Source organism: Notolabrus celidotus, chromosome 16, assembly GCF_009762535.1.
Source record: "Notolabrus celidotus isolate fNotCel1 chromosome 16, fNotCel1.pri, whole genome shotgun sequence".
NCBI lineage: Eukaryota > Metazoa > Chordata > Actinopteri > Labriformes > Labridae > Notolabrus > Notolabrus celidotus.
This window is the reverse complement of record NC_048287.1, coordinates 21409895-21436251: the sequence shown is the minus strand read 5'-3', so window position 1 is coordinate 21436251 and position 26357 is coordinate 21409895. Positions and strand designations below refer to the sequence as shown.

General features: G+C 41.8%; 1 protein-coding gene across 2 annotated transcripts in view; it reads left to right on the top strand.

The window, feature by feature from the left end:
- rbms3 (RNA binding motif, single stranded interacting protein) overlaps window positions 1-26357 on the top strand; it is a 361699-nt gene that overhangs the window by 184503 nt on the left and 150839 nt on the right. For both annotated transcript variants that reach the window (XM_034704063.1, XM_034704064.1), the window contains one exon: window positions 19435-19526. In XM_034704063.1, coding sequence (XP_034559954.1) covers window positions 19435-19526 — 92 coding nt within the window. The remainder of the gene's footprint in view (window positions 1-19434; window positions 19527-26357) is intronic.

Sequence of the window (26357 nt, the reverse complement as noted above, 5' to 3'; positions counted from 1 at the left end):
TTTTGTCACACGGAAGACAATCTTTGTAGAAAGTGTATTTCTGCTCGAGGTCCATTAGAGTCTGCAATGTATGTGATGCACACATGCTGCAATGGCATTAGTGGCTCATTTGAGATTGAGATTGAAAATGTATATGCTTGAACATACACGCATAGTGGACCAATTAGCGTGCTAACAAGCTAGCAAGGATTAGATAAACTTTAATTAGTATGACTGTCACACTCACCTTCTTGGAGTCTTGGCTCTGTTTTCAGTTCAGCCACCTGCTTTACATGGCTATAAAAACATTTCACACTTTTTTTCTTCTTTTTTTTCATATTGCATTCATTCCAGCGAGTAAGGAAAGAAGGGATAGAGAGAATGAAGCAAAGAGGGATGAAGAGAAAAAAAAAAGATTAGTGTGCTACTTGCCCCAAGGTGTCTGGCAGCACTGTTTAAGAGCTATTGAAGTTCCATCAATACTTTTAATTGCTTTTTGTGGTTTCCCGGGCTCTGAAGTGTGGCCTTTCAAGGTGAAGCCGTCTTCTTAACCTCGCTCCACACCGCCCCTCCGCCTGAGTTTATCCTGCCAGGCATGCTCTGGGTCAAAATGTTCAGGAAAAGAACCGCTACCTTTTAGAGAGGAGAAAAAAAGGGGGCTGATTATCTTGACAGGTCCTTTTTTCTGAGTCCTACAGGCTATTAAAGACAAGACTGGAGGCATGTTAGTAAGGAGGGATGTATCTGCAGGTCACAGGACACAGGGAAGGCTGGATTAAATAGAGTAGAAGAAAGGCAGATTGAGTCCGGAAAAAGAGGAGGAAGAGACCTCTTTGAATTTCCGTGGTGAAAGAAAAAGACTGTGCTCGATTACAGGTTATTCCTCTGTGTGTCCAGCTGACCTGAGTTATGCACGGCACACACTCACACACAATAAAAAACAGCTCAGCTTAGCACCGAGTTATGTGGGAGACAATGTTTCCCATAAGTCACCCTCCTGGAATGCAGCGCTGCAGAGATGCCAAGAAGCAAATATAAGCAGACATAGTTTATGAGTGGAAAGGATGGTCCTGCTCTGCACCCAGGGAGAGAGAGGGAGGTGGACAAAGAGGAAGAAGAAGTGTGAAGGGAAGGGATGAGTAACCTTGAAGGGACAAACTACTCCTCTTTTGCGTTTGAAGGAGAAGTTGAGAAGAAAAAGCTGCTCAAAAACTTCATTCCAGCTGCTTTGACCTAACATCTTTCCGTGTTTATCTTACCATCTCCTAAAAGGTGAGCAGGATTCACAGCGTAAACCAGCCGAGCAGCCGTTTCTGAAAACCTGATGTGCCGCCGTGCATCCGAGCGCTCCGTGTAACAAAGCGAAAACGTCACATCTCCTTGATCTAGTCACGCATTGTTTCCAGTCATCTGACCTCCCGACCCTGACACTTGTTTAAATGTCAGAGCAGCAGCTTATCACCACGTGCCACCATCACACGGCGAGCAGCCCCTCTTCTCCTCCTGCTCCACCTCCTCTCCTCCCCCTTGTGTTATTTGTGTTGAGTTCAGCTCAGCGAGCACACTGGCAAAAACAACGTGAGAAAATTGGAATAGAGACAAGGTCAGCTCAGGGAGAGAGATAGCATGAGGGAAAATAAAAGTGGCAACATATATCTCATACTATCTGACTAACTTGTGGTATTTTGCTTTATTCAAAGGCTTTGATCTAGTTTAACCTTACATATCTTGATATCTCATCCAAAACATATTAAGACTTTTCAGGGCATCGTCTGCTGCAGTAAATTCTGTATTCTAAGTCCCACAAATTGATACAGGAAGGCAAGAAAAGTTGAAAAAGTCAAGAAAAAGGGAGGGTAAGGATGTGTGTGCCAGCCCATTTTTGCATCACATTCTTGGGTTTGACCACCATAATGGTGCCTGTAAAAACACAACCCCCTTGATTAATCTCATCTTGAGATATTGCATCAATTAGGCTGCTCTTCTTCCTCGGTGTAAAAGATGTCATTTGTTCAGGTGTTTTGCTTGCCAATCAGATCCAAATTTGTACATATTTCTTGTAGATTTTGAAAAAAGGATGATGTCTTAGCTGAGGAACGCCTCTGTAATAACTTTTGAAAGTTGTCAAATCCTGCCTCAACGCACTATAATCCACTGCACACTTTTTTTTTCATATATTAAGCTTTCGATTCCAGAGCTCATAATGAGAAATCAGAAAATGTAAGTCTCTGATGTGTTGCATTATGATCAGATGATATTGAAATAGAAATGAAACTGAGGAGGAACAATGCCTGCAATATGTGTATGTCGTGGGGCAAACACAGTCGCTGCACGAATGTGTTAGGCGAGAGAAAGAGGGCAAGCTGAAACACGAGTGACCCAGACTGATGCAGCCATACATGTCTAAGGAAGAGCATTGACTACATTTTATTGCTACCGTCTTTGCCTCTTTGGTCATCGTTTTTACAACAGCTATTCAAGACTCTTGCAAATACCTTTAGGCTTTCATTAAAGTGGTATTTTAAGAACATACTGTATGTTGTCATTTTATTTAAAGGACTTGGATGCATTCACCAACAGCACCAACCACTGATGAATCTGGCCTTGAGTCGCATGATAACAGGGTCACTTATCAGACAAAAACATCCTCAACAAAGTCAAACACATGGTGCTTCTGATACTTTATTCCATGCTGCGTCCAAAAATATGTTCCCACCTGTAAGCCATACTTTGGACCGCTTCCGTCTCCTGTCCGCCATGATAACTTTCTCAAGTCCCTTTTTCAATGATGGACGCCATTGATTTGAAAGGAATACAAAAGTAAGAGGAAAGCAGTGATAAGGGGACCTTTAAACATAAATGCAAATGAGATTGATGGCTCAAACTAGTTGGAATTGGTTCTCATCAGGAATCGGCAATGGATTCTCCTTCCTATAACTGTGCAAGCATTGGCCGTTTGTAATATTGGGCCATAGTCAAAATATAGGCTAAACATGTACAATATTTTCTTGCATTGTATGTACCAGACTTGTGGGAATCAAGTACGCAATGTCTGCAATCCTGCACCGCAATTTAGGTCCTGTTCATATCAACATCTATGCACATGGTCACCGGTCTCTCCCTCCCTGTGTCTATGCTCTCAGTGACTATTCAATAGTATTTTAGGTTTTTATGCCCATCTATGCCGGCTAACAAAAAAACTGTCATAATTGTGCTGACTTACAATTTAGCTGCTGCTCCAGTTTGTTTCCTTGACTGTACAACCCTAGAGTGGCCTATAGCTACTGTAGATGCATATGAGTTAAGTCTTTGAACCTTTACATGCATCCACTCATTTAAGATGTGATTCCACTTAAACTTAATATGCAAGTGTTAAATACCAATGAAGGCCTTTCATCAAAAGTAGTGTTTTATTTGTCCGGTAAATAAAACATCTATAAAAAGAGAGTGATATTGATTTTGAGCGAGATGGTAGGAAGATGGAAAGCTGATGATATCTGAGATGGAATAGTGAGCGTGGGAGTGGAGGCTGTCTGTTGTGGAAGAGGCAGAAAAACAGTGATGATGCTTTCTGTACTTACAGGTCAGGTGTTAGGGAGACAGCACATTTTAGTGTGCATACAAACATAAACCACCGCAGGTACGGCACCCACGCAGCTACACAAACACACATTGTTCTCCCAGCTTCCATACATCTGTATGTATAAGAATCTGCCCTCTATATAGACAAGTCTGAGCAAGTGCTAGAGAGCTCCTGTTTGAAGTAGCACATCACAAAAACTACACACTAAGACCATGTAATACACCTCTCCCACGCACTCCAACACAAAGGGCACGCACACACAAAGACTAATCTAACCCCCGCACGCATCCCCCATCCATCTGCCCGAGGTGTGTGTCCGTGTGTCCGTGTGTGTGTGTGTGTGTGTGTGTGTGTGTGTGTGTGTGTCCGTGTGTGTGTGTGTGTGTGTGTGTGTGTATGTGTGCAGCAGCAGTGGCCATGCAACAGATCTATCAATCCTCACTCTAACATCACAGTGTGTGTGCCTGCCTGCCTGCCCGCCTGTCTGCCTGTTTCTGGCTGCTCTCCTCCACCACCGACCGCACCATGCAGGCCTTTCAATGAGCCTCTCTATCTTCCCTGCGCTGACTCACTGCCTCTCCCTCTCCCTACCTTACTCTGTGACACACTGGCTTCCAGGCACACACACACACACACACACACACACACACACACACACACACACACGCAAGGGTTCACAACAGAAGCACATAATCTGAGCATGGTGATAAATACACACACATGTTTTGGATGTAGCCTGGCTCAGAAAGAAATGGGAAGGGGAAGTTGTGAAAGGGCTTCAGGACTGTCAAGCGCTGTGGGTAAGAGGACGCATTCAGCTCTTCAACTCTCCCGCTCTCATGCTCCTCCGCACTCACACACGCTTTCCCTCTTTGTGTTTTTTTTTCTCCATCGCTCTCATATTCTATCTATACATCTGTCTGTGCACTTTCACATTTACCATTGAGATCCGGCAGAGATTTAGGGGGTTTGCATCACAGATGCAGCGACGTATTGAGGATGGCAGAGTGGGGAGAGGGAGAGAAAAGGAAAACGCTCATTTGCCATCGCCTGCCCACGAGGGCCTCTTAAAAGGCGGCGGCTCCGGCATTTGAAATAAAGCAGGGCTGACCGAATGGAGACATTTTATTCTCCCTGCCAGAGCCTGAAGGCAGAGGAAATGACCTCAGCCCTTTAAAGGACCTCCGCTTCCCCCTCCGCCGCCGGGAGATAAGACTGCGCCCAAGATTCACCGGCCCGACTGGCGCTGTGCCGCAACGGACCCACCGCACTGAATTGTGGGAGATTGATGAGATGAGGAGATACTCTCTAGTGGCTTGTGTGTTCTGCAGTTTGTTGTTGTTCATTTCTTTGCCCTGGAATTTGCTATCCATTTTGTATGAGAATACTAAAAACTCACAAGGGCATTACATAAACTTGCATCTTGAAAGAATTACTGTCACCTTTTGTTGACTGTGTGGGTGACTGGATGTAAAACAAGCTTACATCCTATTTTTTTCCCCTTAAATGTTGGCTAAGATTAAAGCAGAATATACGTAGGGTGGATGACCAAGCAGAGACTTACAGTGATGAAAAATGAAACTAATGCAGGAATTAAAAGCAAGTGTCCATCGAGGCTGGCTCTAAAAGCAAAGGCAACGCATTAGAGCCCATATTCAAAGCATGATTGTACAGCACAACTAAAAATGTAAACCTTGATTTCATGGGGTTTAAATTTCTGTAACTCATCCATTTTGATTAGATTATGGACAAGAGTTATGCATGTAAAGGCCTGGCTAGTGGCGTGGCCAACTTGAACGAGAGGTGGGTGCATTGAAGCCGCTTTCCAGGCGGCCAAGCTAACCCCTTGATTTCACAGCAAGTGCGAGCGCCAAGTTCCGTCTACTCCACACACTCTCTGGAGCTGATCTACGCCCACTCTAGTTAATGCTCATGTTTCCATATGAAGCACCACAGAGTGTGTCATACACACATTTGATGCGTCTCTCCTCTCTAACTTGAGTTCGACCAGGGCAGGGGTTAGACTTTGGAACAGCATAGAGCATCCAGTCAGTTTCAAAATAAGACACCATGTACTCACTCTCTATCAGACTGTATAGGTAAGAATGAATTATTGATGATAAATTTGTTGTTAACAACTTCAAAACAGCCACAAAAGTTTGATCTGCATCAATCACATTCAGATGTTTAACTCTTAACTTTGTATGTAGGAAACCACATAACAAAGTAGGACATAACTAAAACATTGGAGACACTTAACCCTCCTGTTATGTTCATTTCTCTGGAACAGCAATAATGTTACTGTGTCAATTTGACCCGGGGCATATTCAATTATCCAAAAGTGTCAGAACCCCAAAAAATCCCAATACACATTTTTTTAAATCTAATGTTTAACTCCATTACCAACCATTTAAATCAAGATTTAGTCCATTGGTGTTCTTTAATTCTCACAGATCATGGTTCAATGAGGATAACTCACTCGTTTTTCATTAAAATTAATGTTAAAACTTTTTTAAAGTACATTGGAAAGCCCTAAATATAAATACAATAGTTTTACATAAAAAATAATTTTGTTTATTTTATTTTACATTTTGAATTATTTTTATTTTTTATGAAGTGATGTTGATAAATGAACATGACACCTCTTCTGCCACATGCTGCCCAGATTTTTATGTTGCATTTAGCTGGTTTGGAAGGAATATATTGCCTAAAATAGACTTTAAAAAGGGTCAATTTGACCCGCAACGTAACAGGAGGGTTAACTGTTATTGAGTATTAACCAATGGTAGAGAATGGAAGGGAATGGTAGAAGCACCAAATTCATAGAACATGATCCAAATGAACAGCAAGTACACCACAGAAAGGTATAGTAACCCAGTTATTATGGTCTATTTTGATGTTTTTGCCCAAGTGAACTCTCAGAGTTTTCACATGATTTTGTGAGCTCAGCTGATGCTTCTGAGGACGCTTCAGAAACAGTTCTCGTGGGATATAGCACGTGCCTTCAGATGATGGTGCAGAGACAGAATGTGGCGCACATGCTAGTATTTGAATCAAGAAGGCCTGCACTTCACCTCTTTGCCCATTTCTGAACAAAGCAGAAGTTAGTTGGAATCAGAACTTCCAATAAGTTGCCGCCATCTTTGGTCTTCATAACGCCTCATCAGTTACCATCACATCACAGAGACTGTGTCGGTGTTTAATACAGTCTTTGTCGATTACCCGTCTGAAAGTTGTAGGTTTGTTAGTACAACAAAGCATCTGTGCATTCAGTGCCTTGAACTTGGACACCATGTACATAAAATCAATTTGCACTGCATACAGTATGCAGCCTCCTTGTGTTGCAGTTTAAAAGCCTGTCTCATGCTTGACCATTACAATCTGAAGCATCCCTCGCTCTTACCACAGGATCAGCCTAATGGAGAAATATAGTCAATGTTACATTCTATAAAAACAGATTTATTGCTGCATCAGAGCCTGAGTGGAGTATTGCATGACTCGGAGCATAAGGGCTATTGATAAATGAGGTGAAGCTCTCCAAATAGGCCTGTTTCTCATTGTCATGTGCATGTGTATCTGTGTATTTGGGGTAAGGGAGGAGGAAGGAAGGAGGGGGGCAGCAGAGAGTGCTTTTTGCATTCGATATTGGTTTCTCATTAGTGGGCTGAGATATAAACATTTGTCTATGTTGTACATTGTGCCGGCGCAATTAGGATTCTCTCTCCCGCCCCCTCTGCCCTTTGAAAGTGAATTATGTGCAGATGAGAATCTCGACTGAAGTGCGGCCAACAGCGGACCTTTTCCAAATGCCTCTGTTACCTTAAAGCCGTTCCAGAAAGAGGCAAGATCAGCTGAAGGAGAGGGAGAGGGAGAGAGAGGGTTGTGCCGTTTCCTGCTTGCATCGCGTATTAATGACTCTAATTAGCAATAGCTAAGGGATAATCATATTGATTCGGACAGATTCAGCATGCACGCCCGCACTGGGTAACAGCCGCAGCCTTTGTTGGCACCCAAAGTCACAAATACACACACAGCAACCCCTGTCTCTTGCCCTCAACCCCCTCCCATGCCCCCTGAGTTGGCTGTTCATAAAGGAAGTATCTGATTGGCCAAGTTTTTCATAAATAGAAACAGCCAGGCCATCAGCGCCACATTCCTGGAGCTCCGACCTTTTGTGCCCCTCCACTTCCTGTTCTGTTTTTGCATGCACTGCGGTCGTGGACTTTGTGTATTTGTAATGATTATGTGTGTATGTGTGTGTGTGCAGAGGAGGTCGTGGTGAGGTTAGAAGCTGCAGAATCAAGGATCAAAATAAACCAAGGTTTCCCAAGAGTATTTTTGCACACGATCTGTTGCAAATTTGGGGAATGTGTTCATTTTTTCACAGTTACTGCTCACTTATTGTCCGGACAAAGGCTGTGAAAAATGTAATACATTTCAACATAGTTTGAATGGACTCTTGGGAATCTCTGTTGCAGATTTTTGCCACCACAGTGGCTTTCTTCATTAATCTGTGGCTCAATCCATTTCACAACACATCCCAGGGCTCTCTTCCTTGTCCTGTTTGTTGACTAATGCCTCTGAGGGCACCGGTGGAAGGTGAGGGGGCGTACCAGGAGTCATCTCTTATCCTGGACCTACCCTGAGGACGGCAGGGGGAACCACAATGGGAGTTATGGCCTTGCACTGACCTGCCAAGGCTGTGGCCCTTTTGCACATCTCTTGACTAATGATCATCCCCTTGATTAGTTAAGGAAGGCATAAATCATATCGGCAATGAAGGAGAAGAAGGCTAGCTGGGGGAGGCTGAGCCGTTCCCCTTGAACAGCTAACAGATGCAAAAGAAAGAAAACTGACTTTGTAGTTGCTGAAATGAGTGGGACACTTTGTCTTTGTCCAGATTTTAGTTTTCAGGTTGTCTCTACCTGGAGATTTTCATGTTCTGAGAATGCTTGATCTTCATTGATCGCGCCTTGTTCAAATATTTAACCAATCGTCTCATCTCGGCGGTGGGGCTTTCAAGCAGAATACTTGATGTGATTACATTGCGTATTACAAACTGCAGCTCAAATGGGGATAACATGTTGCTGCGCGAGATGGCACCCGGCATGAATACCAAAGCACTGTACGTAATCTTCAGGTATTACTGGAATGATGGGAGGGCAGGTATTTTAAGATTGTCTATAAGGGAAGTAAAAGAGGAGTGTGAACCGAGGACTGCACCTGCTCTTTGTGCAGAGATGTGCTCTTTACTGCTCATGGCATTTTCACATCAACGGGGACCATAATGAGCAGCTATTCAAAGTTGTTTGACATTCTAACCCGAGTGTGTGAAACTGTTGAGGCGCATGTATCGTCATGAATGTAGCGTTATGTTAACATGCATGGCTGTCTGTGCATGTGCAAGTACGCTGGCATTTACAAGGTTACCGTTGCCGTACAAGTGCATGTGTGAGTCTGTGTGTGTTTTCGTGGTGATAGTCTGTATAGCCACTCAGTTATTTTGCCGCAGGTCTCTTTTAACAACCTCTTGACAAGTAATTAACACCCTTCAGGACTCAGACCTTTCTGGAGTGCTCTTCACATGTTGCAGCAAACACATCAGGGTTTTTGCTATTAAGCTAGCAAGCTGATGAAGCTACCAGAGAGCTGGGAATGATTCCTTTACATGTCTGAATAAAAATAGATTTTTTTTTTTTCTAAAAATATTCCACCTCCAACGAGTGAATCTTCTTTAAATGCCTTAATACCTCATTTTCAGGTCTGTAGAGATAATCCTGTATCTCTGAAGAACTGATGTAATGCTAGAAGCTATCTCCTCCAAAATCTGTCTACATATGTCTTAATACAATTTTTAAGCACCCCAGTGTGGAGTGCAGCATAACTCAAGCACTCTCTCCTAAAAGAACATGCATATTTCCAATAGTCTCTGAACCGTCATGCTGAATTAAGAGGAGAAAATATAGTGGAAAGCCATATGGTGCTGCGCTATAGCTAATGAGTGTGAATACATATGAATTCATTAAGAGAGCGAAAGGGGGAATAAAATGATGAGCTGTAAAATGAAGAAGAAAGAATCGCTGAGATAGAGAAGAAACCCATATGTTAAAACACTTTCATATTGAGCTCTTTAAATGTCAATATGACAAAGATTTGCATATTTCTGGATGATATTTAAGAGAACTCTTTCCCAGTCATGTAAAGAATCATATGAAAGGTGACATATTTTGCATTCCTGCTTAACAGATCCATTCCTGTCGTACTTTTTTTGCAACTACATGCATCAAATCTGTGCGTGCATCCTCTCCGTGCAGAACTCATCTATAACACTTGCACATATATTGGATGAGGAATCTGTTTTTTCAGCCTCCTGTTCAGTTTGTCTTCTGCACAATGAGCTGCCACTGGCCCCGTTGGCCCTGAGCCCTGGCACGTTGCCCTCTGCAGATCCCGACTGCAGCTCTCTGACAAGGACACTCCTCCACCTGCGAGGAAAGATGACAAGAAATACAATACGGCCAATAGGCTGGCTGCTTTGGCCCGAGACGAATGCCTGAGCCATAAATCCATGTTGCAGGGTTGATAAGTTAATTGCCTGTACTGCTATCTTCTTGCCTGTGTCTTATATAGAAGAAGCTTTTGTGAGAGTTATTTTACAACAAATAGGGGCTGTCACAAAGCATAAGACAAGCAGGATGAGAATGCTGGATGAGAGAATGGGAGACTTTTGTTCTGAGGAAGTCTAGAGCTGCAGTTTTTGCATTTTGCATGAGTTTTTGCATGTATTTAAGCTAATTTTACCTCATCTCAGTGCAGAAAAATCATGTGGATTTGTGGTGTATGCACATTGAAGCATGGTTGTTGATTTTAAAGGACGTCAGTTGGGGTAAGGGTTTATCTTTGGTGGGGAAAGTGTTGCAGTATGACTTGTCACTTCCCCTTGGTGTTAATGCTCTGACGGCAGGGATGTGGTCAGAAGTCTGTTGCCCAAAGCTAACATTTTAATACTCAACATTAAAATAAGATGAATTGCAGATGTTTCTCTGCGGGATCCCTCCATTGAAAGACAGATTTGTGTTCCTCCCCTGTTTACTCACACATGCAAACACGCTAACAAGAAAGTTGGAGATCACATCGAGCTATGTACCCACCCATTCAACAAACATGCAGGCACTGCAAACACACATTCATGCACACACATATACTCCCCACGTGGTTTAGAAGATGGTTACCACAAAATTTATCATCTGTCAGCTGCTGGTTGGTGCAGGATAAATGAAGGAGGACAGAGGAATGCAGCTCCAGCGAGGATGCTCTCCTCTGGGTTTGGAGTGGGACCAAGGCGGTCTCCACTTGGCCGCAGTTAGTCATGGATGCCATCTCGCTATTTAAAACCCCACGTTCTCCCCTCAGTGTTTGCACAGCTCACCACAGCCTCCAGAAACCACAGCGTACCCTCCCTGCAGGGCAGAGGGGATGGTCAAATCTCTAAATGGACGTTTTTTTAAGCACAAGCTATAAAATATTTCAGCAGCTCCTTAGTATTCATGTATGTGGTTTACTTATTCTCTTTACTGCTTTTAAGGACACGTCTCAGAAGAAAAATGTAACATCTCAATGACTGATTTTCAGCCAGCAAATCAACAGCCCAAAATTGAAACACATTAAAGTTACAGGAATTAAAAAAATATAGAACAGACCTTGAAACATGTGCAGTGCTGACAAAATCATTGTTCAATGGACAGAAAGACAAAATGTAAGATAATTCACTGCGTAGATAATTTGTCACACACTCAAATATTTGTTGGTTAGACCCATTAGTCAAGTTTGTACCTTACTACCATGTTGATAATTAAATCAATATGAAATTACAGCCTTCCAAACAGATTTCTCTTCCAGTTTGACTCACCGCATCACTACTTCATGACTCCCCACAGTGACACTAATGACATTAAAGTTTCTCTTTGGGGCATTACTTACTCTTGAGTTAATCAGAATCATGATATTATCATAACTGTTGGCACTGTATGAGGTATCAAGGTAAAGGGTCAAGATCAAGGTTACTTTATTTGTAGCCCTAAGTAGATTTGGTTTACAATGAGTCAGTCAGCCCCCTTTTACAAAAAAAGACATGACAAACGAAGGGCCAGAAGTCCCCAACACGGAGGGGGTGAACTTCGGTAAAACAAGATAAGAGTAACTATCAATAAAACAAGTCAATAAAACTAGAGAAAGAAAAGTCAAAAATGTCTGTCTGATCGTTATTGCATTGCATTACATAATATCAAAATAATGTTACCTAGCGCACTCATATCATATCTCATTGTGTTAAGTTGTACCATACCATACCATATTGTTGAATAAGGAGTACATTGTCGTATCGTATTGTATCATAATGCACAGTATCATATCTTATCTTATCATATTGTATTGTATTGTATTGTATTGTATTGTATTGCATCATGTTGTACAGTATCGTACAGTAACGTATCATATCATGCCGTATTGTATTGTATCATACCATGAGTTAACCTGCAATTCCCACCTATATGGTTATCGTTTGGAATTAATTTGGACTTTGGAGAGTTGTACAGAAAAATAATCTACTTAATTTTGTTAAATATTAGAAATATGTAACAACTTGAACATTAGAAACAGCCTTAAACCTCGCTTTGGAGAATATGGAATCATAGAAACGGCATCTTTTTTTTTTCTTGAATGACCGACAGCTTTGCCATTTTCAAAACCCACATCTGTTGATTTACTTATTTAACTGTTTTTATCTTTCAATTCAGCACTACATACTTCAGTATATACACAATTCTTTACACATTTGTAAACTGTTGAAATCTTATTCAGGCACTTGCGCACACATACTTACTCACATACTTGAATAAGGCAACACACACACACACACACACACACACACACACACACACACACACACACACACACACACACAGTCGTGCATCTACTAATGGAAAGCAGAGCTATGTCAGTGTGATGCACACTGCAGGAGTTGTTATGAGGCTGAACAGCTACTGTACCATGAATCATGAGAATCGCATTACTGCCATTGTTATGCATATTTGTCCATAGAGTGGCCTATCTATCTCCTCTATTAACCATAATTACTTTTATACATGCAAAGTACGAATTATTATCATGCACGCAACCCCACTGATTAATCACACATGTGCAACAACAGCAGCCTCAGAACTCTTCTTGATGACTCACAAGGACGTAAACAATTACACAGTTTGCCCCGTACAGATTCCCCCGTAATGCTCCGTGACTTGTCGTTGATTCATTATTCATACTTAGGGCATTATTATTCCATTGTATGCGCTGCAAAATGGGATCATTAGCGCTGAATATGAGAATGTGAAAAATGGGAATATTGGGGAAATTGTATGCTGGATATAGCTGTGGTAGGAAACCCCAAACAATCCTCACTATTAGCAGATAAAGAATGGTAATTTTCCCAGAAGTAATTAGGATTAGCATAATTTGACGGTGCATGAATGATGCATGGATGATTGATATGTCGATACACACAATGTAATGACTCCCTTATCTCTACTCTCCACAGAGGACTTTTGTGTGGAGTGTAGCCTGAGGTGCCATCTAGAGTAGTTGTAGACCTCCACAGGGGAAAACCCGGTCTCATACACACACACATTCACACTAGCAAATTCATTCTGGCTACAGTTAAGTAAGAGCAGTGGTAGCATTGCACCATCCTGAAATAACTGATTGAAGATGTGTGCTTTTATCTTGAAAGGATCCCTGTTAGAGCCAGAGTAGGAAATATGATACAGCAGCTCATGTTCTTTTTACTCCCCTCAGAAGGACACTCTTTTTATCTCTGTAGATAAAGTATGTGCTAACATGTCTTTTTGTGTACATATTATACATTAGCGTGAGCACCTCGGTGTGCGTGTGCATTTTTGTGCCGCAGCTGCACCACATTATCAGCAACCGTACATGTAGTCGGTCACTTTGAGCTGCTTTTAAGTGACAGCTATCGATTGGATGCTTGTGTTGTTGCAAAGGCTTCAAAGCAGCACTTTGCCCTCTGCATCCCACTTGAGATAGTAACACCAGAGTACCCGCATTGAATACAGCAGCACTACAGCACGCACTGTACTCAACTGCAGAAGAAAATACTTTCTTAAAGTGATACCTACCTGCATCTGTGTGTAGGTGAGAGTATGTGTTGTTAAAGTTTGTGAGCTGAGATGATTTAAAGTGAGTGTAGCGTTTCCTTATTCTTCTGCTTCTTGACGTCTTTATATGTTCTTTTTTTTCTGCCTAGTAGTCCGTTAAATGGATTCAAAGTGGATCCAAATTCAACACTTTGTTGAAAACTCAATTCTGATTGGTCAATTATGGTTGTTGTGTTACTAAAAGACATGAATCTTTGATGCTGTTTCAACAAATATGTTCAGAAATGCTCACATTTTTTCTAACATCATAAGAAAAAATGGATGCTTACATGCTTCCTTTACTTCAGTGTACAATAATGAAACTAATTGTTAAAAGCATTAAAGGAGAGTTTAACACACACACACATAAACTTAAATACTCTGAGTATTCTTTCACCTCTGCAACCATTCTGCCTGATAAAGCACAGATAAAGACTTCATATCTCTCCCTGTCTCTCAATTATTCTCTTTTCCAACAAAACAAGCCTTTAACAGCTTCGCCCTGTGGCTACAGATCAAACATCCCACATAACAGAATCATTACGAATATATCATCGACGATAACGGCACAGGCGAGGAGCAAACTGGATCTATGCTGACTGTCAGTTCAGTCTTCTTCAGTGCAGTCAGCTGACCCCAAATAACCCTCGTCCTCACTCTGCCTTTCTTTAGAGAGCTCTCTTTTCTCTTCATCTCCTTCTCTCTGCTTTCCTCTCACTTCTTCCTCCATTCAAAGCCGTCTGAATATAGGTCAGCATTCTCTAAAATCCTCATCCTGCTGAAAGTTTGATAAGTGCACTCCAGGTGGTAGTCTGCAGAATATTATATTGTGGGTCCAAGTGTCCACTACAGAGACTACCTACCATAGGAATAGGATTATTAAAGATAATCGGGCATCACCTAGAGAGCCTGAGTAACATTCTGTGGCTCTCTTAATGTGCTGTTAACATGTTCTTAGATCAAAAAGGACATAATAAATATATATTTTAACGTGTTAAAGGGTTCTTACCCCTGATATTGCACAAACACTTCCCTCTGGTGGTATGTAGCCTGGTTTCGTTTTCTCTTGGCCACGTTTAAAAAGAAAGATCCATCTCTTTCTGGTGCCCACAGCACTGAAACGTTTTGATAAAAACCTCCCTTTTTACCCAGTATTTTCCACCTCAAAATAAACATTGAAAAATGTGGATGTGTAAGAAATTAAAGGAGAAAACACTGAATAAAAAATGTGTCAAGAAACTAAGAAATGCAGACACTCACATTCACACTCAAGGTATCAGTCTACAGTTTAAAGAGTCTTAAAGTAATGTTAATTACATGCTATTGTCTTCACAGTCACCCAATCTCAGCCTTACTGAGACCCTGTGGGAGGTTTGAACTAATGTGTTTCTGAAAATCCATATCATAAGTGAGATGTCAGCAGCTCTGACCTCTGTTTAGCTATCACTCTTCTCAGCTCTCTTGTCAGCAGCAGCAGCGCAGCTCCGGAGAATAGAAACGATATAGGTTTTCTTCACCAAGTAGAATTGCATGAAAAATTAAGTAGTGCCTAAGAATGCTGCAAGAGGAAGTTTACAGAATGAAAACCAAATTATTTATTGATTTATTTTATTCAGTGTGCCTCGAAGCTGAAACAAAGCTCATAGAGAAACTGGGCCTGGGATGCTATAGATATTGTAAATAATTTCCCAACATTAGATAGAGAGAGCCTAACAGTGTGAAGAATACACTCCAGTTAAGGTGTCATAGAAATGATGGTCCAAAACTGTACACAAAAAAAGCTTTCTGGGTGAAACCTTTACACAGAAATGTCCACCGAAATCATCCAAGCATCAAAGAAGGAAATATATCTTGGTAGAAAATGCACGCCATTGTAATGTGTGACTGATATAGTTGTTTGAGGTGGCCTGACACTGTTCAACAAAAACTGTACACTGGGGATTGGAAACTCAGAAAGACTTGTTATGATATGATACGATATAATATGATATAGTACCCTACTGTACAGTACAGTATGATACAATACGGAACTAACGATACGACACAAAATATATGATACAATACAATACCATATGGTACAATACAATATGATATGGTACGATATGCTACTATAAGATATGAAACGATACAATTCTAAACTGTGCAGTATGATACTTTACTATACGATACAGTACGATATGATATGATACAATGCTATGCGATATGATACTACCAAGCAGCAACCTCCGGTCTCAAACTATGAAGCCCATGCGGAAGTGTTATAAACTGCAATTCATCGAGAATCCGCTTGAGGCTGTCTGCAGAAACACCGGAAACCACATAGACATGAATGGGAAAAAGACGATCTTTGCAGCATTAATAAACATGTTACAGCCTGGTTCAAAAAACGGCTTGGCTGTACGTAGCTAATTTCTGTATAGGTACACACTGTACGGGGGTTTAATTTTTTTCTAATGCGACGGTTCAGAAGATATTAAGATTATGAGTTTTTGCCCAAATAAGGACATGACTGACTTGACTCCCGGTCGGGACCACATAGCTGTTGGCTAGGAGGCTCACACTACGTCACACTCTGTCTGGTTGAGTTCCGCATTTCCAATAAGGCTGCCGCCGTCGATTGGCTTCAAAACAGCTCTCAGGAACAGATGGGTGATGTCACGGATACTATGTCCATATGTTATACAGTCTATGGATACTACATGATACAATACGTTACGATATGGTACTGTATGGTAGGAGATGGTACAATACCTTACTGTACAATATGAAACGATACGATATGATACAATGCGATAAAATACATTCCGGTACGATATAAGATATAATACAATACCATACCATACCATACCATACCATAGAGTATGATACCTTAAGAAGTCATACAGTCCGGTACGATGCAATAGGATACAATATGAAACAAAACTATACAAAACGAAATGAAGCTATATGATATGATACAATAGGACACAATATTACGGGATGCCATGTGATGCAATTAGACGTGATACAATGTGATACATTATAATATGATGTGATGCAATATGATATAAGACTATGAATGCTTTTGCAGAAGTGCAAAATACTGCAGTTACTTGAGTGTCCACTTGAGGCTGGCTCAAAAAGCCAAGGGAACCCTATTAGAGCCCATATTAAAATGCCCATCCATCCATCCATTATCTTGACCGCTTATCCCGTTTGGGGTCACGGGGGGCTGGAGCCTATCCCAGCTGGCTTCGGGCAGAAGGCAAGGTACACCCTGAACAGGTCGCCAACCTATCACAGGGCTAGCACAGAGAGACAGACAACCATTCACGCATGCACTAACACCTACGGGCAATTTAGAGTGATCAATCAACCTGGTAAGCATGGTTTTGGACTGTGGGAGGAAGCCGTAGTACCCAGAGAGAACCCACGCATGCACAGGGAGAACATGCAAACTCCACACAGAAAGGCACCTGCCCGGCTGGGGATTCAAACCAGCAACACCACCGTGCATCGGTCCACCGTGCAGCCCTAAAATGCCCATTATCACTGCAAAATAAAACAGGTCTACAGCTTGGTACGAGAAAACACAGTTTAGGTTCTTACCTTATTTCTTCCTTCATTAAAACTGTATTGTTGTAACTAATCTCTTTGAATTATTTCAAGCCCAAAAGCTACATAGTTAGGTATAATAAGGGACGTGGCTGATTTGACAGACAGGGGGAGGCACTGTAGCTGATTGCCAGGTGGCAAGATTATGGCCTGAACCCCTGCTCTTTGTAGCTTTCTGGCTTAGGTGAAAGATAGCTGGAGGCAGCATTTCCTACATGGTAACCACCATCTTTTTTCTTCATAATGCCTTCAATAACCAGTGGGTGATGTCTCTGAGACTACTACTTACATGTTTCATACAGTCTATGGTTTCACCACAGCCACAATTTTCTTCCATTTTACTAGGGTGAAAGGTAAACCCAGGGCCTGTGATTTTTTCAACTGCTTGCATGGCTAGATTCTAGTAAGCAGAGACAGAGAGTGTGTTATTTTCTATAATTCGGTTGAAAGCACCCTCTTCATTAGACTATTCCTGTATAAAGTGCTTTTTTATACTCTTTTAACCTGGACCAAATAAACCAAGTGGTTGGATGCACTGTGTTCTTCTTGCCTGTTTAAAAATTGTACTTGGGAATATAAACTATTTGAAGAGATGGTTGAGTTTCTCAGACTGACTCAGGTATTTGAATCTCTCCCTCTGGCTCTTCATATTTCTACAATTAGAGCCCAGCCCCTCCCAGCCACACTCTTAACAGCTGGCCATTAATCAGCCCTCGCACTCAAATTCTCCGCCGCCACAGGTTATGATTTTCACATTACTCCACACTCCTTTACCTCCATCAGGCAGGAAAATGACCCCAACTCCCTCTCACCACCACCTCCACCACCATCACACCTCCAAAGTGAGATGTTTTCTGTTTGTTGGGGGCAAACTGCACATGAGAAAATAAGGTGTTATGTGTGTTGCTCACGTCTGTGTTAATAGATGATGGGGCAACCACGGCACTGAGTATCCCCCTACCTTACACCCATTATCCTTTTCTAATTACACTTTCCTTCTGAAACAGCGGATCAGAGGGCGCCATTGACTGCTTTTAATCTGCCACCAAATTTTAATTAACACAGACGTGACCCCCGTCTCCGATACATCCCGCAGAACGTTGGGATCACAATAACTCATAAATCACAGCCGCAGATTCCATTCCCCCCGCTTTCCTCTGGTGATGAATTTCCAGATGACAGGGGGGTGTGGGTGGCTGTTAATGTCAGGAAAAATATGTAAGAAGGACGGCTAAAAAATGGACAGAGAGGCTACATTTATAAGAAATATATCCGTGTTTATATGCACGGTAAAGAGCTGGATTTGAAGGAAGAGAGAAAGAGAAGCGCCAGCATCTCTGGTACGCTGTCAACCTTTGAGAGATTTGTTACCGTGGAGAGGATTATGGAGGCTGTGAAATGGGGTTGTGTTAATATGCCGGGTGTTGAGGAATACGATGTGGGCCATCCAACTTCACAGTCTCTGAAAATCAAAAAGCAGAGCAAGTGAAAACTGAAAACGACTTGCTGATGTTGTGAAGACTTAATTGAATCGTCTCCCTGAGTTTGGGAGTGTGTATTATTTCTTTAATCATGAACTTTCAATCAGAAAATTACCATCCCATGAATTATTCCACTAGGTGAAATTAATGCATTTGAGTCTCATTAAACTACACTACAAAAAACAATTTCTCCTACGCTGATGGTCTTTATTCTTGATTTGCATGCCACGAGGTTTGTTTGTGTGTGTCTGCCTGCGCCAAAGTGTGTGCATCTGTGTTTGCATCCGTCTGTGGAGTTGGAGTCGGAGGTGGAGGTGGGCAGGGTGCCGCGGTTTGTTATTACTAAATCGCTCATCCATGCTGCTAATTAAGATGCATAGCATCCCCCTATGAACGTCAGTGTCGCTAATTATCAAACAATGTAGTGCTCACCAGATATGAGAACTGGCAGCCTCTGTAGTCATGTTACCAACCTATTACTGCTACAATTACCAAGTGTCTGTCAGTCTCCTTGTTAGTCATCTGCCTTCATTTTTTCAGAACTAAAGCCTGCCTTTTTTTCCTTCCCCCCTTTCTGTTCTCTCTTCAGGCTATGGCTTTGTGGATTTTGACAGCCCAGCTGCAGCACAGAAGGCCGTGTCGTCTCTCAAAGCCACCGGGGTGCAAGCCCAAATGGCCAAGGTAAGGACTGTTTGAAAACAACACCTACTCTTTCATTATTAGCACTTTGTTGCTCACTCTGCTCCCTCCAGGGAAGTAATATCACACACTTAACACACTTAATAGATTTAAGTGGATCTGAAAGTTTCCCACATGCAAACTGCTTCTGTAACATAAACACAGTTTTATAGAAAGTAATTTTCCACATTGCTTTTGCTGGTGAATGAAAAAACATCTTCCCTCCGATGTGAGACCACTCTCAAATGTGGGCTTGTAACTGCATTTGTGTATTATATGACAAGTAGGGAGGCCACTGGTGTATGTAGGTCTGCTTGATGTCACTGACACTCTGTGACAGGGCAGAGCTGTCGCCTCGTGTGTGTGTGTGTGTGTGTGTGTGTGTGTGTGTGTGTGTGTGTGTGTGTGTGTGTGTGTGTGTGTGTGTGTGTGAGTGTGTTGCCTTATTCAACAACAAAATAACCTGGTTGCTGGCGTGTAAGCAGGTTCTGTTGTAATTGAAGTTTGACCGGCTGCTTGTCCTGTGTTGTGCTGAATTATTAGGCATCCAAAGTGGAAGCAGATGAGACAAGCTGTTTGGGAAGTACAAAGAGGGCCTAAGTGAGTTGTGCAATGGAGCCAGGTTGACAGACAAAGACACACATGGAGATGTATGGCTGTACAGTGGAGGAGTATGCACTTATTCATCATTTAAAGTCTAAGATTGTAACTCGCTTGGGAGTTTTGCATATTTGGCTGTCTGTTCAGTCTGTCTCTCAAGCGAGCAGTGATCACCACATCCTTTTCTAACTTTTCTTTTCCAAGTTCTTAATTTCCATCCTGACTGCGCCGAGACTAACCATAAAGTAAAGCTCAGCAGGGCCCTCTGTCCGCACACCTGTGATAGACTAGGCTATTTTTGTACCAGCCGATGATTTGCAGGTGTCAGAATATCTAAATAGGTGGACAAAATGTCAGTAGCATTAAAGCAATGAATATGGTGATTACTCTGACGTTACACCGTGAGTGATTTTCTCAGACGAGATGGTCCGCGTTTTATCTGATCCAGAAATCCCCCACACCCCCCTCGAAGCCAAATGATGAGATAGAGAATGGCGATGGCATCGCAGAAGATGACAGAATTGATGACAACGATGAAGGCGGCAATTATTTTGATCAAATGGGATGAGATCTGACAGGAGGAGATGATATTCTGTGCGGTGCTCAGGTGTGCCATTTCTCAAACGCACCATTTGGCCATTTCCTCTCCCCCACTGGTGTCCTTCTTCCAATATTTATAAGAGGCCAGGCTCTCAGAATACAGATAAGAAGCCGTGCTCTTTGCCTTTCTCATCTTAAGACCACACTTTGCATCGGTCGCCTTTACTCGGTCAATATTTTCACCAGAGAGGTTCTGTGTCCCTAAAACAAAGAGCTGACCTTTTTGGGAATGTTTGTTTGCATATATATATGTGTTTGTAGTGAGGCAGCACCATCGCAAAATCATTTTCTATTAGCATTTGTGCAAAATAGCTTGTTTGCCAATATCTCCTTGCTGTGTTCACACAAATGGAGAGGCCAGCGTTCTGTGCTGTTGCTCTGTTCTTTTATCACACTTGTGAGAGACATTAAGGGGTAGTTTGCCTTTATAGACTCCCTCTGGATCTCTCTAATGTCTCTTTAGCAGGTATCACCACCATCACTCTATCAGCTCCTCCTCTGTATGATCAGCACTGTTCCCTCCCATATTTTCACATATTCAGAAACGCATTTGTATTCATATTCACCATGTGTCGCCCTGCCAAACATCCAATGAGTGCAATTTATTCCCATCAATAATTAACAGCAGGCTGTCTTTGTGTCTGCCTACCTGCCAAGGTGTCTCTGACACCCTCCGCTCTGTCATGGCGGAGCAGCAATCCCCTACCGAGGCTGGATGAAAAACCCAGGTGTGCATTCAGAAAGGTGTAAATCACAAAGACGATTGGTAACGCCACAGTAAGAGCATTCCGCCTCATTCGCTCACTCCCTCCGCTCCATTTTGTCACATATATCTCTCCACAACAAAGTAATAAAGGAATAGCAAGTCAGAGCCAGAGGCTTTGAGCTCATTAAATAAAACCGTCACAGTAATCAAGTTGTGCCTTTTTTCCTGCCTTGACGCCATTAAAACGCTTTTATTACGCTGCCTTATTTTAAACACAGCTGCAGAGCAGAGAGAAACAGAGGAGAAAAAGGGAAGTGTCACTCGATTTCCTCCTCTTCCTCCAGGGTTGTAGCCTGCTGTCTCTCTCCCCTCGCTCCCCTTGGAATTTGAAATACCAATGCAGCAGAGATGAAACATTGCCTTTCTTTTGTCTTGCCCTCCCCTGGGGATGGTGACAGCAAGAGGGAGGAGAGGAGCCATAATTAAGACACCTAAAGGACACTTCCCCCCTGCGCCTCCCTTCCTGTCACTCACCTCTACACGAATCACAGATAAGAGCACTTAGCATAGGTGGGGTGTGTGTGTGTGTGTGTGTGTGTGTGTGTGTGTGTGTGTGTGTGTGTGTGTGTGTGTGTGTGTGTGTGTGTGTGTGTGTGTGTGTGTGTGTGCGTGTGTGTGTGTGTCTGTGTCTGTGTGTGTGTGCCTGGTCTTGAGCATGTATGGTTCTGTTCATTCTTGTATACACAAAATATCTTCCCTTTAAGGTGCATGTTTTCAGACCACTGGTTAAAATCTAAACCTGACCCAAACTTAGGTTATTGATATTGAATTCAACATTTACAAATGATGGATGCAAGAGCATATTATTGTTGTGAGGTAAAACCATATTACAACAACTTCAATTTGTAGTCATTTTGCCAAGAAATTAGCCTAGCTTAGCAAAATAACTAGAAAGGAGGAGGAATGGCTCAGTTAAATTAAAAAAATACACGTCTTTATCAAAAAAGATAACACAAAAAAGCAAAAGTGTTGTTAAAAGTTTCTTTATAGCAAACATTTTACTCAACAAGGGTGGCTGTGTCCCCTTTATACCACTTTTAATGCTAAGCTAGGCTAATTGCCTCAGCTGCAATTCCATCTTTGGAGCAAAAGTATGAAAGCAGTATTGACAAAACTTCTAAAACATCAAACAGGTGTATTAACTTTAATGTTTCAAAAATGTTTGTTGAAAATGAAGAACTCTTTGGTCTACTGCAAGTCCAGATTATAGTCCAGTACATCAAAGGAAATTGTACGCTTTGCTCTGCCAACATTATCTGCCACATTGACATTGTACAGGCGTGCCACGACTAGGAATCTGATAAAAGAGTTGGAGGTCAGAAAGCAAAACATTAACAGTCTCAAGTTGTTCAAAATAAATGTGCTGTATAAAAAATGTATCCCTTTCTAGGTTTTTGGGAAACTTAGTCAAGAAACAATCATGATTGGTAAGCAGAGAACATAATGTTTTAGCATTAATTGTATATTCCACTCTTGTTTATGTGTGTGTGAGTGTGTGTGTGTGTGTGTGTGTGTGTGTGTGTGTGTGTGTGTGTGTGTGTGTGTGTGTGTGTGTGTGTGAGCAGTAAAGGAAGATATTAAGTTTACACGTTTTCCTCTTCGCTCCCTGGACTCCATTCTCTCTGTCACTTTGTTCAGGTAGCTTTCCGAACACAGGAAACTGACACGTCGAGCAGACAGAATGATAACAGGTAAAAGCCGCACCGGGCTTCGCAAATGCAAACCTGTCAAGCAGCCGCTGGCCTCACTCTCCACAGGCTGCCATTTTCCCCTTGAGCCAATCAGACTGAATTATGGGAAGGGCACCCTCGATTGTGGTGTCTGTGTCGGAGAGGTAATTCCGCCTGACAGCTGCTTGCTTTCAGACAACAGCCAGTCTTTATGGAAATCATCCCTCCCCATTCTGGCTGCAGTCGGCTTCGGCTGATAAAAGCCTGAATGAAAACAAAGCTGTCCTTTTCCGCTTTCTCTTTTTGGTTTTCCTATTCTCGTCTTTTTCCTCTCAGGCCAGCCAAGAATTAGTAAAACAACTCAAACATCCTATAGAGTCTGGCAATGTTCAACCTGTTTTGAAGCTATACACAAGCAGGGCCAATATAAGCTTCAAGCTGATATTTGCTTTCCCTAGATCTGACCTGTTATACAATGATGCTCATGAAAATAAATGGAGAGTATTGCCATTGACCTTTACTATCCTAAGACACTGGAATTACCTACCTGTTTACTGCTTTGGGATGCTCACATGTAAAAAACATATTTATTTCTTAGTACTATTATGTTTTATTTTGAAAATCAAGAAAAATCCCAAATTCAAAACTTCCACCACTTCCAAATATTATGTAAAAACTGTGCTAACCTGTTTTCAAATACTGCAACACCTCAAAATATCACATCATAGATACATTTTTAGCGCAATGTCAGGACACTGCCTGGAGTTATTGGATATGAACGACCCAGAAAGTTCTCTTCAGCTTGCTCTTGGTGGTGAAGTTTGGGTCAAACAAAACTGAGACCAAATTAAAATTTTTATGTGAAACACATAGTTAATGTTGACCTATTTAAAGAAGTACACTTCTATCTATGAAGGGTATCATATCTACTGGTATTGTTTCTTAAACGTCAAACCTTATAATATTGTAGAATATCATATCGCAACGTAACATATCATATCGTCTATCATATAATGGTATTGTGTTGAATTGTATCACATTGAACACATCATCTTATTGTACCTAGGGATGCACCGATCCGATCCTGGTATCGAATCGGTGCATCCCTAGGTACGATAAGTTAGATTAGACTCAAAAAGCTAGATCGGATATCGGTGACAAGGGGCCGATATATAGTGCCGATCCATATGGCAGATCTATTCATCTCAGTTCTATGCTTTTCTGTGTTCACAATAGCCATGTGCGTCTCTTACGTCATCAGTGCCGGCCGGTCTGTGCATTTTGCCCGGTGGAGCATGATGGAGGATAACTACAGAGGCTCTGCAGTTTAGGTGCATGCTTCTTTTGCTAACAACTCCGCCGTAAACTTGCAACATGTGCAGCGCTAATGTTTCAACAGATGGCAGTCGTGCTGAAAAATATAATGGGAGCCCAAAGGAAGAAGTTTACGTGAGCTGTAGCCTACTGCAAAGAAGGAAGAAACTTTCTATATATGAATTCAAAGTGTGAAAAAATGGACAGGTTATTGGATTTAATTGTTCCAGATCCTTGAAATTAAGGGATTCCAGCCTCTGGTTTAGCACTTGGAACCCAGGTACAGTTCACCATCAAGTCAGAAAAGCCTGAAGTTGCCAAAACATGATTCTATCCTCACATTAAGGAATAGAGATTATTAAATCAATACCAGGATCGGATCTTCTAGTATCGGTATCGGCAGATACCAAAGCCCAGGTATCGATATCGGTATCAGGACCTAAAAAGTAGGATCGGTGCATCCCTAATTGTACCATAACTTGTCTTATTGTATCATATTATATGGAGCCATATCATAAAGTATCAAATTGCATATTATTGTAAGTTTCAAAAAGTAGTATATTGTATCGCATCGTATTGAATCGTATCATATCATTTCATATCTTATTGCAACATATTGTTTCCTGTTATTTCATATCGTATTGTGTCGTGTCGTGTTGTGTCCTACAGTATGTTGGTCTGTCATATTATGCTATTGTGTTCCAATGTATCACATGGACCCAAGCGGCAACCTCCGGTCTAAAAATATGAGTCAATGTGGAAGTGTTAAAAGCTGCAGTTCATCGAGGATCCGCTTGAGGCTGGCTCCGGAAGTACCGGAAGTCACATACACATGAATGGGGAAAAGACGATCTTTGCAGCATTAATAAACATGTTTACAGCCTGGTACAAAAGATGAGTGTAGTCTGAATAGCTCATTTCTCGATGTCCTCTCACTGTGAGGGGGGTGAATTTTTTTCTAATTCGGCAATTTTGAAGATATTGAGATTACCAGTCTTCCAATGAGAGGCCCAGCTGCCTGTTGGAACACTGCAGCTGTTGGTTAGGAGGCTCAAAGCCCGCCTCTTTACGTCACACTGGCTCGACAGAAGCAATATGGCTGCCGCAGCCGATTGGTCTCAAAACAGCTCTTCAGAAACAGATGGGTGACGTCACGGATACTACGTCCATATGTTATACAGTCTATGCATGGACCGCATTGAACGCAGCATATTGCATCGAACCACTGTGTTGTATCATTTATCATTTAGTATCGTATCATGTTGTAATTTTTTAAAATATTTTATTTAACCTTTATTTAACCAGGTTGGTCCCATTGAGGTCAAAGATGATGCATCCAAATGTGTCATACCTCATTTATTGCATTGTGTGGTACTGTAAGTTGAGCTTGCTAGTTGCATAAAATAAAAATATTGTTATCAAGAGTTTTCAGGAGTGTTACTCATAGAATGTATGATAGTAGACAACTGGCATGCATGCTAACTAAACCAAGACACTGACCTTTTTTAAAACCAAAGTCTATAGTCCTATGAAATTTTCACAGGATGTAACCCATTGATTATTGGTACATTTCCTTCTTTACTTCAAAGCTGTACGTGGACATACCATATTTATCATTGTTAACTTGACCATAGAGCCTATCTTGTGCCAGAGTGATGCTCAATCTTTGTCTAGATTGTCAGATTGAAGCTTACAGCCTCAGACAAGCTGCCATATTTGACAAGTTAGGAGTAAAACTGTGTCACTTTTTTTCTCACAGAAGTGTCAAACAAATCAGCAGTATTGATTCTGAAGAGTTTTTGGTCAATAGGGTTGGTTTAGGCACCAGGATAGAAGCCTGTGGTGCAGTGTGCCCTCATCCCAATAACCAATATTTATACGCTT